Source organism: Alternaria triticimaculans, assembly GCF_023758025.1.
Source record: "Alternaria triticimaculans strain BMP 0046 chromosome Unknown scaffold_8, whole genome shotgun sequence".
Taxonomy (NCBI): domain Eukaryota; kingdom Fungi; phylum Ascomycota; class Dothideomycetes; order Pleosporales; family Pleosporaceae; genus Alternaria; species Alternaria triticimaculans.
Window position 1 is genome coordinate 973,198 of NW_026055965.1, and position 12,179 is coordinate 985,376.

The 12,179-nt window shown below is 53.9% G+C and overlaps 4 protein-coding genes across 4 annotated transcripts; 2 read left to right on the forward strand and 2 right to left on the reverse strand.

The window, feature by feature from the left end:
* Positions 1-54: 54 nt before the first annotated feature.
* Positions 55-1,434, reverse strand: J4E78_006249 (uncharacterized protein; the record flags this gene model as incomplete). Its single annotated transcript, XM_049366862.1, has 1 exon — positions 55-1,434. The coding sequence occupies one exon, from the start codon at positions 1,432-1,434 to the stop codon at positions 55-57; it is 1,380 nt and encodes a 459-aa protein (XP_049221568.1).
* A 1,691-nt stretch (positions 1,435-3,125) lies between these two features.
* On the forward strand, positions 3,126-4,309 carry J4E78_006250 (uncharacterized protein; the record flags this gene model as incomplete). The annotated part of the gene is made up of 3 exons (XM_049366863.1): positions 3,126-3,134; positions 3,183-3,293; positions 3,347-4,309. 3 exons carry the CDS (start codon positions 3,126-3,128, stop codon positions 4,307-4,309), a joined length of 1,083 nt encoding a protein of 360 aa, XP_049221569.1.
* Positions 4,310-4,327: 18 nt separating this feature from the next.
* On the reverse strand, positions 4,328-4,741 carry J4E78_006251 (uncharacterized protein; the record flags this gene model as incomplete). Its single annotated transcript, XM_049366864.1, has 2 exons — positions 4,328-4,568; positions 4,620-4,741. The coding sequence occupies 2 exons, from the start codon at positions 4,739-4,741 to the stop codon at positions 4,328-4,330; spliced, it is 363 nt and encodes a 120-aa protein (XP_049221570.1).
* Positions 4,742-4,942: 201 nt separating this feature from the next.
* Positions 4,943-11,707, forward strand: J4E78_006252 (uncharacterized protein; the record flags this gene model as incomplete). Its single annotated transcript, XM_049366865.1, has 1 exon — positions 4,943-11,707. One exon carries the CDS (start codon positions 4,943-4,945, stop codon positions 11,705-11,707), a length of 6,765 nt encoding a protein of 2,254 aa, XP_049221571.1.
* Between the last annotated feature and the right edge of the window lie 472 nt (positions 11,708-12,179).

A 12,179-nucleotide genomic window follows, 5' to 3' on the forward strand; every position in this document is an offset into this window, starting at 1 on the left:
ATCTCAACCTATATCCCCATCCATTCCCTGAAGACTTACCTTACCTTACCTTACCTACCTGATAATCGTGCCCTGCCTTTCAATACCGCCAGCATAAGGCCCCTCAAGGATATCACTCCCGCCTAACAAGCCCATCGAGCCACCACCCAGCAAGCCGCCTGCGCCCATACTACCCCTTCGATCACTCCATATCTCGTGGAACCGAATCGCCATATCACTCGCGGCCACAACAATGCAACCTTCCTCAACACCTCTCCGCGACCACACCCCGTCTTCACCCCTCGCCCTCCCACCATCACGATCGTCGTCTGTCTGCGGACCGCTCGTGGGACCACCTGGGTAAGCGACTGCACATAACGCGCGATTCTCGTCGTACCACGGGACAGCAACGACTTGTTCGCAGCTGGGCCAGGCGAAGACGGCGACACGGTAGGGGTGTTCGGGTTGTGCGAAGCCGAAAGTTGCCGCGATCTCGCGGCGCGTCTGGGACCAGATGAGGCTGGTGATTTGAGCTGCGCAGTCGATAGTGGCAAGACAGGTGCCGGAGCGGGTGTGGTAGAAGTGGATGCAGCGGTCGTTCGAGCCGCCGCCGACGGCTAAGAGTCCGCGCTGCCAAGGGCAGAAGGCCATGGCTTTGACGGCGGCATTGAGTGTCCATGTGTGTTTTGCCGCTGATTGCGCGAGGTGTAGGACGGCGTTGTTGCTACGGTTGGTTACGGTGTAGATGGATTCGCCACGTGGGCCTTCGCGGACGTCCAAGATGGCTGCTGTATTTTCGCTTGCTGGGTTCGATCGAAGCACTTTCTTCGTTTCGAAAAGATTGCAGTTATTGTCGTTTCCTCCACTCGCGAAGAGCTCACCGTCGGATGACCATGCTAGGCCACAGATCTGTTGACTGTGGATTGAAAGTCGAGCCAGCAGGGTCATGGCGCCAGTCCAACCGAAAAGTTCACTGTGCGTCTCTGACGGCCATTCCACACTGTAAAAGTAGATGTGACCGACTTCGTCTCCGATGAGCAACTCCTCCGTTGATACAGTCATTGCTCTATCTCGGAGAGAAGGGCGTTGCACAACAGTCGGTCTCCAGGATACACATGACACAGGCTTGGGTTGTGTTGCATCAAATCGTGGCTCAGCATCCAGTGGGCTCCATAGCAAGATGCGGCCATCGGCTCGTCCCACGGCAAGGATCGCTTGACCCCCTGCTGTAGAGGAAAAGTCTAAGGAGGTGACGTGTTGAACATCTGCGGGACCGTTCGGCGGCACGGCGTTCAGCGAGTCTGGCGTGTTGACACCGTTTCTCTCTGACCAGAGATGAACAAAATTTCCTAGGCCGACAGCCAGACACTTGGAGGTGTAGGAATATGCGAGTAGGGTACAGTAGTAGTCGTCGCGGAGATTAGGGGCATCCAGAACTGTGAGCGAGGTCAGCATTGAGAAGCAATGGTAAGCAGAATAACATATCGAAAGGGTAAGATTGGCACTGGTCTTCGCTTTGGTGGTGTTTGACGGGGACCTTCAACCTCAGATTAGCAGCAACATAGCATTTGGAGTCCGTAGTAGATGGAAACAAACTCGAAACGACTCCGTCCCTAATCCAAGCTCCGTCTCGCCAGACATGTTTTGCCTGCGATGCAGGGCCACTATGAGGTGAGCTCGACGACGCTGGAGAAGACGAGTGTTGGAGGATGCGATCAGTCGGGTCAATGTCGAGCGCCAGTGCGAGACGTCTCTCGTAGGCTTCAAGTTCGGCATCGGGGTCTGCTCGGTTCAGAAAAGCAGATTTGTACAATGGCGCGTTCGTTCCACTCCCAAGCATTCTACCTCTGCCAGTGGAGACTGCTACTACTGTGTCACTCACAGCAGAAGGCCCACCAACATTCCAGACAGCGCCAGCGCTGATCTGGCGAGTACCCAGAGGTAGAGGGGTTTGTCTGAAGTTGACGTTTCTTCTGTTTGCATTTGCACGGCCGGAAACTACAGAGTGTGCCTCCCTGAGGCCGCGTAGTTCCTCGTTCATACGGCCACTCCTGCGCAGTCGGCGGCTGAAAGCATCTGCACCTGTACGTGTGCCACGGTTTATGTTCTGTTCCTTGTTCCGACGCTCCGCAGGGCTGTTGAGCTCGAAGCTTTCTCGTGTAATAGTGGGCGGTCGGCGGCAAGCGATAAAACGATCTGGCGTACTTGTTTGGGTTTGACGAGGTGATGCTAGTAGGCCACCTCGTGCTTGCCATTGACTGGATCTGAGAGGAGAGCTGGCATATCGCAAGGGAAGACGGCGAAGCTTGGTGGGCGGAGAACTGTCGTCAGCAGAGATGTCAATGCAGTGTAAGTGCGGTAGATTTGGTCTTTCGAACGTAGTGACTGTATCTGTTGGAATGAGTGAAGGAGATGCTGCGCGGCTTGCATTTTCAACTATGCTGTCCGAGGAACTGCGATTGCTGCGTCGTCGCTTGCTGGAAGAGGATCCATCTCGAAGCGGGATGAGGTCGCAAGGTACCGGCACAGATACGTGATTAGTCGGACTCAGGTCTGGAGTTGACAGCGCTTCGAGACGAGCGAGAAATTTGGACTTGAACTTCCTAGGAGAAGACAATGGAGTTGGGCAATGACTAGTAGAGCCACTGTCGATATCCCTGAAGAATACGCAGCTGCGACTTTTGCGCGGAGACTGAGGCGTCCGAGGTGACGCCCAGCCTTCGGTACTGACAGTCTTCGTAGGAGACAGCGGCGGTGTAAGATAGCCGGACTGAGACGGAGAGGCTTCGTCGCCAGTGTCGCTCATGTTGGAACAGCTTGTGTCAAGATGAGTGGACTGGAGGACTGAGCTGTGAGCTTCAGCGCATGTGAAGCTGTCTGAAGGAGAGGAGCTAGGAGGCCGGAGACCGGGTGCTGCCTGATGTCCCGGTGTTATTGCTGCTGGGTTAGTAATAGCAATGGCTGCTAAAGGTTGCTTAGGATGTTTGGAGCATATATAGGGCTGGCAGATGCGGCTAGTGGTTACGGCAACCTTCCGCGAGGGATGACGGAGGGGCAGGGGCTCCACGCGTGTAGTGGGGCAACATTCCGCCGAGGCTGCAACTCGAGGAAGCAACGCTGAAGCCTCCGAGACAGCGCAGAAACATATGGCAAGCGTAAGTTGACTTTACAATCGTTCGGAAGATCCTTGCTGACAAGTGTAGCACGGTATATCGCGCGGGTCTGGCCCAGTCGTCCGTTCAGAAGAAGCGCGGCAGAAGGAGCTGCAACAGATCACAGACTACAAAGATTTGGCGGATCTGGTGAACACAAAGGTATTGCTGCCAGGAGAAGCACCCATTGAATCTAGCTGACAGTCGCTCTTCAGGTTGCCGAGAAGCAATATACGATCGAAGTCCTGGGCCTAGTCACGAAACTCTTGAACGAGAACCCCGAATACTACACAATATGGAATCACCGAAGACGCGTTTTGATGGCTCTGGTGACCGCAGACACCCCCGAACAGTCACCAGACGAACTCTTACAGGGCGACCTGCAGCTCACATTTGCGCTATTACGAAAGTTTCCCAAGTGCTATTGGATATGGAACCACAGAAACTGGCTGTTGCGCGAGGGCGAAGCGCTGATGGGCGCGGATGCAGCACGTAAGCTCTGGTCGGGAGAATTACAACTCATAAACAAGATGCTGCACGCAGACAGTCGCAACTTCCATGCTTGGGGCTACAGACGATTCGTGGTGTCGCAGATTGAGCGTCTGACCGCGTCCGAAGACGTTCCCTCATCAGGGACACCAGAGAAAAGCCTCTCCGAATCCGAATTCGAGTATACAACCAAGATGATCAAGACCAATCTCTCCAACTTCTCCGCTTGGCACAACCGTAGCCAGCTTATTCCTAAGATCCTCCGCGAGCGCAACGCAGACGCTGGCGCGCGTCGCGTATTTCTCGACTCGGAACTAGCCCTGATATGCGAAGCCATAAACACCGACCCCTTCGACCAGTCCATATGGTTCTATCACCAATACCTCCTCTCAATATTGTCTCCGTCATGTCTACCGGATGCGCTTATCGTCCAGGACCTGACCAATGGCGAGCGACAAAAGTACTACGAGCATGAGATGGAGTACATCAGGGAAATATTGGAGGACGAGGCGGATTGCAAGTGGATATACGAAGCGCTGCTCGGGCTTGCAGAGGCATATCTGGAGGTAGATGCTGGGACCGGGTCGTTTACAACGAAGGATATGAGGTCGTGGCTAGACGAGCTAAAGCGTCTGGACCCGCTGCGGCGGGGACGATGGGACGATCTCGAGCGCAGGCTGAACCTATGAAATCCATTATGGTAGCATTCAAGGCTTACTTTTGGGCTTCTCCACACTACTTGTTGCAGTCGCAGGCGCGGCTTCCGTCTTGTTGTCCTTCTTCCATGCCCAGAGCCCAAGCACGTTTGCCCACGAGTTGTCGGCAGGCGCGGAGGCGACAGCTTCCTCTTTCTGAGCCTGCAGTTGTGCGGAAGGTGGGGATGCCACAGCACTCGATGCTACGGGGATGGGATTCGGGGTGCTGGAAGCATTTGCAGCGGCGAGTTCCCTGACACGAATGTTAGTGAAAGCGACGAAAGTACCTGTGGAGTCTGCATACCGTTTGTACTCCTCCTCCATCCGTGCGATTCGCTGTTTCTTGAACTCTCCATCAAAAGTAGCTACCCCAATTGACACACCAACAATAGTCGCCAGCGCGACTGGAAGAATTCGTCCCGCCATTCTGTGTGTTTGTTGCTTAAAGTGACGGCGGCTGAGTTTGGCGTGTATGACGAAAGCACTCCCGCGGGCAAAAAGTTGAGCCCGCCGCCGTCGCCAGTACGCGCTAAGCGGAGCACGGGACGACGCGCCATGCCTTCAGCCATCACCCAAAACCTCACCCCGCCAGCATCCAACCGCGGAACGACATGCAGGCGCGTCCAAATGTCCAAATGGCGACAGAAAGGTTTTGTCCAGGACTCGGATGAGGAAGAAGACGAGTCTCAGCTTGAGAGTCAGGGTTCCAGGCAGAGTGTTGGCCGGAGTGGACGCGTCGAACGCGTCGAAGATGACCTCGTGCCGGTCCGACAGCATGAGGCGCCCACGGAAGAGGTGCAGGGGGTTGATCGAGAGGAGGGAGAGGAAAAGCATGCTACCGAAGGCATCAATGGGACAGAGAAGCAAGAGACGGGCATCGCCACGCCTACCAAACACAGCTCGCCGAGACGCCCTACGCCATCTCCCTTCACGCCCAAATCGACCCGCAGTACAAGAAGAGAGCCCACCGAGAGCCCTGATCCGCTACTAGGCTCACCTACGCCTAGAAACCGACAGGCTGTACAACCTCCGTCGTCACAGCGCCTGGCATCTCCGATCCTCCAGCCAAGCTCTGCAGTGTCCATACCTCAAATCGATGACGGCCATCTCGTGCCCCTCTCCGACAACTCGACTACTCCGATACAATCAACAGTCGCAGGGAAACCTGAAACCTCTACACATGCTTCAAGCATACTCAGAGAGTTCGGCATCGCGCCGTTGTCTGATGATTCCGACGATGATCTCTCAGATCCGCCCTCGGACCTGGAATCGCCCCCTCCTGCTTTCGCTGAGCCCCATCGACGTACGGCAGTTCAAGTTGTCATACCATCCGCAACGGCTCTACAAAGACAAATCGCCGATGATAGGGCAAGACGCGAATTTCGACAACGGAAGCCCATCCAAATGCACCCATATGCGTTGGAGGGTGAGATGTATCGGAGAGAAGTACAGAGCAGAGGCCTCAAGCCGGTGCGAAGAGAACGTTCACGATCCCCTCAGGGTCATCACAGACAGCCAAACGATGAGTCGCAAGAACAGGAGTTCAATCCCGATCAAAGTCCTACAAGCAGCCCTTCCGAGGTCGAGATACCCGTCTCTACACCTGTGCTGCCACGTCCAAGAAAGGATCTCGTTCATCGGCCTACTTCTGGTCCCGCCAGACGTCCTCCTTCTACACAGCTCCGTCACCCTCATGCAGCCAAGCGTAGGAAGCCTAATTTCTCATCCACACAAGCAGCAGCGGCACCGACAAGCATTTTTGAAGACAGTGATATGCGACGCGATATTTGGTCCATACCTCCGAACTCGCCGCCGTATTCAAGTAGTCCGCCATTACATGGAACCACGTCAGCCCGCCGTCCCGCTATGTTGCGTGTGTCAACCCCTGCTCCAAACTTGCCGACGCCGTCTACGTCGTCTGTCATGCAAGAAGACCCTCAGATGCTCCAGGGCTCAGACTCTGAGCCCGCCCCGCGCAGCATACAAAGATCCGGTGGAGAACTGCGTCGGCCAACAAGGGTAGTGATAACGGACAGCTTATCTTCGGCTGCAGGCTCTGCTAGTGAGGCAGAGAAGAGTGACGATGACATGCGTCATGTGGGCAGAAAGATCAAGGGAGTTTTGCCTGCTTCTTGGTTGCGATTCGATCGCCAGGCACAAGAGCGACGGAAGGCTCAACAACGCGAGCGAGAACGCGCGCGTATCAATGCAGCTGCTTCCCCCGAGCCAACAGCGCCTGTTCGTGGAGTCGCTCAGAGAATCATGAGACCTGCTGGCCGACCTCGACAAAGTTCAGCTTCCAACACGCCTTCGCAGGCTCCTGTTGTCATATCTGATGATTCAGATGACGGGCCCATGGCTTCTGAGCCCCGACCTTTGCAAAGGGTGCAGGACTCCGTGGCCGACGCCTCTGCGTTAGCTGCAATGTTTGACGATCGTTATGCCGACGACAACCTGTCTGACATGGAACACGACCGCCTACCTCTCCCTACGCTCGGTGGGACTGGATCAAAGCGGAGAAAGCAGACCAAACTCACAGACGCTTTCGCGAAATCCAAGAAGGTCAGACTTTCAGACGGGTTGGCAAAGAACGTTGGCTCTGGGAAACGATCGTCTGGCGGTCAGTCCTCGAACAGGAAGCATGGCCACTCCAAGAAATCACGCAGAACCCCACCACCTGCCATGAGTGTCATAGACATTGATCTTTCGCCTTCTCGACCAGGTGGTAAGATGCCACAGTTTCTTAGGATCGCCAGACGGCAAGCGCTTCAGAGACCGGATTTAGCCCGTCAAAGTCTACATGACAAGCAGATACGACTGCATAACGCTGAAGACACAGAAGAGGCCAATACCACTTTACGACAGTGGCAACGGGGAACACTGAAGCCAAGAGCAAATGTTGCATCGCAAAAAAGGAGATCCCGACATCCTTTGGCCGATCGGATCGATAACCAGCAGCATGCCGAGCAGGTTACAGTAACTGACGCCGCATCTGCGAAGGGCACTGAGGTACAATCTGAAGCAGGGACGGACGTATCCCGCACACGCCCACGTAAAAGCATCCCCGCAGGCCTCCATATCTTCCAGCGCTCTACGACCCAGGTCAGGAAATCTACGCAACGAGGAAAGAAACATGTTCAATCAAGCAAGGATCCAGGACGGGCTGGGCGACAGGCGCCTCTTCCGTTCAGAACCGCGCAACTTGAAGGCGATGAGAACGACTTTGGCCGTGGCCACAGGAAAATCGCATTCGAGAAGGGCCTCTTGCGTGTCGATCAGCAGTTTGGTCTTCAGCTGCCTAGCGAACAGCCTTTCGTAAACCCACAGCTGGCTAGGTATCTCGCAGATGACAATACCGAACTGCCGCCCCTTCCCTCCGCGAGAGACGTCGGAGAAGGCCAAACTGAAGATCCAAGCAAACAACAACCTCCGGTTCGCAGACGCTTGAAGCGAAAGGTACAAGCGCAACGAATTGATGTCGATGCGCGAGAATACCGCCAGCCAAGCGAGCCAGCAGTTGACGAGATCCTCAAGAACACCGACGCTCCTCAACCACAAGAGGTCGATACAGAAGACGGCTTGCCCGTACTCCATGGGTTGGGTCCTTATGGCACCCGTTACCCGATCACGTTCGATGTATATTCTCTAGCCACCGACACGTACTTCCATTCTTCCACATTCATCGGGGCTGACGAGTTTCGCCAAGCTCTGCTTGTCAGCAAGCCTGGTAGCCGTGACCTCGATGAATTGGCCGGCCATTGCACCATAAGCCATGGCGCTCTGTCAGTCAGATGTGGCCCATGGAATGATGAAACATTTTCTAGGCTACAAGAGATTGCGAAAGCGGTATCAGAACCTGTCGAAGTCCATGGACCCGACCCTGATACGTCATCATCAGTCCACGAAAGTCCGCTGAACTCAGCTCGATTGGCACGATCACTCATCAGCTATATCACCCACCATCTCAGCTTTTTGGATCCCATCGATCGGGATGACTGTGTGGCCAAGTTGTTGCGGCTATGCCAAATAATCTTTGACAACTTGTTGGTTGCCCAAGGTACCCTGAACGGCCAAGATCCTAGTCATACTCATGGTGTGGTCCGTGCTATGGCATACCTTCTTGTCATCAGCCTTCAAGTCCACCACATCGCTCAACATCCTACCATTGCTCCAGGTAACCAAGTCGGAGTTATCGGTCTTGCCAAAAGCTTGTCCAAGACTATCGTCGCTCACTTGATGCGGCACGGCATTCCCAGTCTTGGTAGTTTTCTCGAACAAAACCAGCGACACTCCGTACGCGAGAAGGGTGTACAAGATACCGACGTGATTGTTGAGAGCACGGTCATATGCATGCATGTTTTGGAAAAGATGGACATACCAGCATGGAGCTTCTGCGATCTGGCCAGTCAAGAGCTTAGTTTCAAGTTGGGCAGCGCTACTACCTTGCCTGCCTTTGAGGCTACCTGGGCCACGATGTTCACCTTTCTCCCCTACAACGAGATCGATTCGACCGGCATACCGCTTAGAAGCCGGAGGGAGACTTTCCAAAGCGACAATTGGGCTTGCATTCGAGATCTCTTGCGCAGACTATTCGAGTTATACCCGAGTACGTACAGAAAGCACAGCACGTCGCTGAATGGATACGTCCGCGCCAATCTTGCACGATGCCACCGGTTAATTGCTCATTGGCACTGGAGACGTCCGGAGTTGATGCTCAACGCTGTTTTGGATTTCTTTGGCAAGAATGGACTCAAAAGCCTACGACGTGAAGCAGGCGCTGGGTCGGTACCCTTTCTCAACGACCTTGCCACTGCCCCATCACTCAACGTCGAGCCGAATGAGAACTCCTTTCACATCGCACTGAAGTGTCTCGCTCTAGGTCTCCAGGGTATGAGTGATGCCTATCCCGAGAAGAAGATTCGTAGCTTTGTCTTCCGCTCTCTACCTAATCATGGGCGTGCTTACCCCAAGGATCAGCCCCTGGACGAAGAAAATCTCGCAGCGCTACGCAATCACCATGACCTACTCTCAACGCTATACTGGGCTGCGCCACCCGCTTGTCGGCCAAAGCTTGATCACATTCGTGACCTAGTCAATCACGAGAGCTCTCATCGCGAAGCATGTAGAGTCAGTGTTCGAGCCTGGGCCAACCTTGCTACGTATCAGCTATCAACCGAAGAGCCATATACCTCTGCACGGCCATTTGCATCCTGGCACAAAGACATCATGCACCAAACGCTCGTTCAGTACAAGTTGGCAAAGACCGAAGCTGATGACTATCTCAAGTCTGGTGTTCTGGACGGCACTACTGATGTCTCTGCCGTCATGGTTCGTCAAACGATGGAAAAGAACCAGGGGCAGGTCATTGCGACGCTAAGAGACTGCATTGCAGGGATGAGCAGGGCCATCCAACATGCGAAGGATCAATCATCTTTAAGGGCATTCTTGGTGGACTCCGACATCATGCATCTTTTGGAGCTCCCTCATCTGGAAGATCATCGACTCGTCAACGTTATTCGCGACGTCATGAAGATCCTCCAGGATTATGCGAAGATTCAGAAAGCCAACTTTAAGAAAGACGTAAGCCAACAGACAAGCGAAGAAAGCCAGGACTACGGTGACTTTCCCGATATGGATGACCTGGAAGACATGGATGTCGATGTCCCCGCAAAGACCGTCCAACAATCGGGATTGGATTTTATCCAAACTCCACTTTGGCACTTACTGTCGAACGCGTTTGGCGCGGAAAACTCGCCAGATGATAACCTGCTCATGGATTGCATCGATACATGGGTTCGAATTGCAGAAGGCCAGGTCCTATCGGGCGAGAGATCATGGTCATACTATCTCGATTCATTCAGTCAGGTATCGTGGAAGCAGTTACGCCAGACCGAACAGACGCGCAAATTCGGCCCATACTTCATGGCTGCTCTCGTCGACTGTGACTCAGCCGCATACGAGGAGCATCGACATGAATTTTTCCAGGCTCTATTGGTAAGCTTGGTCGAGAGGGAGTCGATGCTGAGGTTCCAGCACAGACTGCTGCACGCCATCGCGCAAACGGACGAGCACCACCCGCTCATGCAGAACCTACCTTTCTTCCGCGATCTAGAGACTGGGAAATGGGACATCACTGCCGACACTCTGCGCACGCGACGCCTTGCCCTCATATCCAGCATTCTTTCCAACATGCGCGACGACATCCATGCCATCACCAGAGCCGAACCATCACGTCTCGGCGAAATGAAACGGCTGTACGCGTCGATGCTGAAGGACTTCATGACGTCCATGAAATACAACTACCAGCAGCTCCGCCAAGGCACAACGGTGACCGGCGCATATGTCGAATTCGTGCAAAAGATCGTACAGTTCCTCAAGCAGTACACCAACGATATCAGCCCTGTGCTGCCTTTCTTCACAGACTCGGTCGCTTTTCCACTCCCAGCTGGAGATCCCACCTACGTCGTCGCTCGCCTCTGCGGATACGCGCCCAAGCTTTCTGATGCAGGGACTGCGAAACAGCTGTCTTTCTTCATCCAGACTGTCGCACAACAAGCCGCTGCCGACAACCAACAGGCTTATCTTGTCAATCAGCTCACAACTGCGCTTTGCACTGATGAGGCACCAACTGGCGATAGGGTAGCATTGCGACCGGTCTTGCTACAGGGCATCTTTCCAGCATACTTGGAAGAAGCCTTCTCATCCAGCACAGCCTTTGCCATTGCTAAGCCCATATTGCAAGCCCTGCCCGCAATTCTGGATACGATGATATTCGACCTGCGCATCACCCAGCCAGAGAGCCTCGCCTCAACCGTCGGCTGCATCGTATCGGTATCGCACGCCTTCATACGGGGTACAGAACAACTAAAAGACAACCATCATCTGCTCCAGCTACCTTACGTCCTCGCCGCGCTCACGCATATGCTGCAAGCTCTCAGGTCAATACTCTCTCCACTGGAGTACATATGCAGTCGAACCATGCCATCTGCACATCTCAATCCACCGCCACTAGTCACCTACATCGACGAGCTCAGCATCTTCATCACCGAACTTCTCCGCGGCGCAACACCAGATACCATTCCCTCTTACGCCGGCGACGCACATGCGCCACCTCCAGAGAAACAACACGCAGATCTCTTAGCCTTCTGTCGCCGCGGCCTGAAAGACAGCTTGAAGACGAATTGGAGCGAGAGCGCTGGGTCTATATGGTTTGGTCAGGGCCATGCGCGCAGAGAGGTGCTTTTCGATATCGGGAGTGTAGAGGAAGAACGAGGGAGACTAGAAGAAGGGATAGACAGGTTTCAGGCTGCGCTTCATGATGTTTATGGATATGGCGATGCTGGGTTTCATAGTGAGGAGGGAGAGAACGACGGGCACGACATCGTAGTTTAGTAACGCATTGGATTTAGCGGCATGAAAACGGCGTACACTGGCATTTCTCAGATTACATGAGTATAATAAGAATCACACTGAAACAATCACGCTTCCCAGGTATGCGCGGATTGATCAACTAAACACCATGCGAGCACCTCAAAAAAGGAACAATTTGAACACGTCTGCAGCCTACGTTGTTGTAGAAAGATGAGAAGTAGGTTGCTAATGTCAACCTTGGCTCTAGAATGTTGAGTGTTTTCCCATAAATGAGGAGTGCGCAACATGTCAAAGCATAAATCACGCGAAATCATGCAGACAAGTAGAAGTTTATATGTTCTCATTCCGTCTCCAGCAGGTGATGGGCAAACCATACCAGCCTTCGCAGTGTGGGATGTGGCTATCGGCCTCATCAACTATACACCATAAGCGAATAATAAGAACAAGAACAAAGCCAAAATCATCCCTCTCCCAAGCTCCAGCCTCTTAAGTC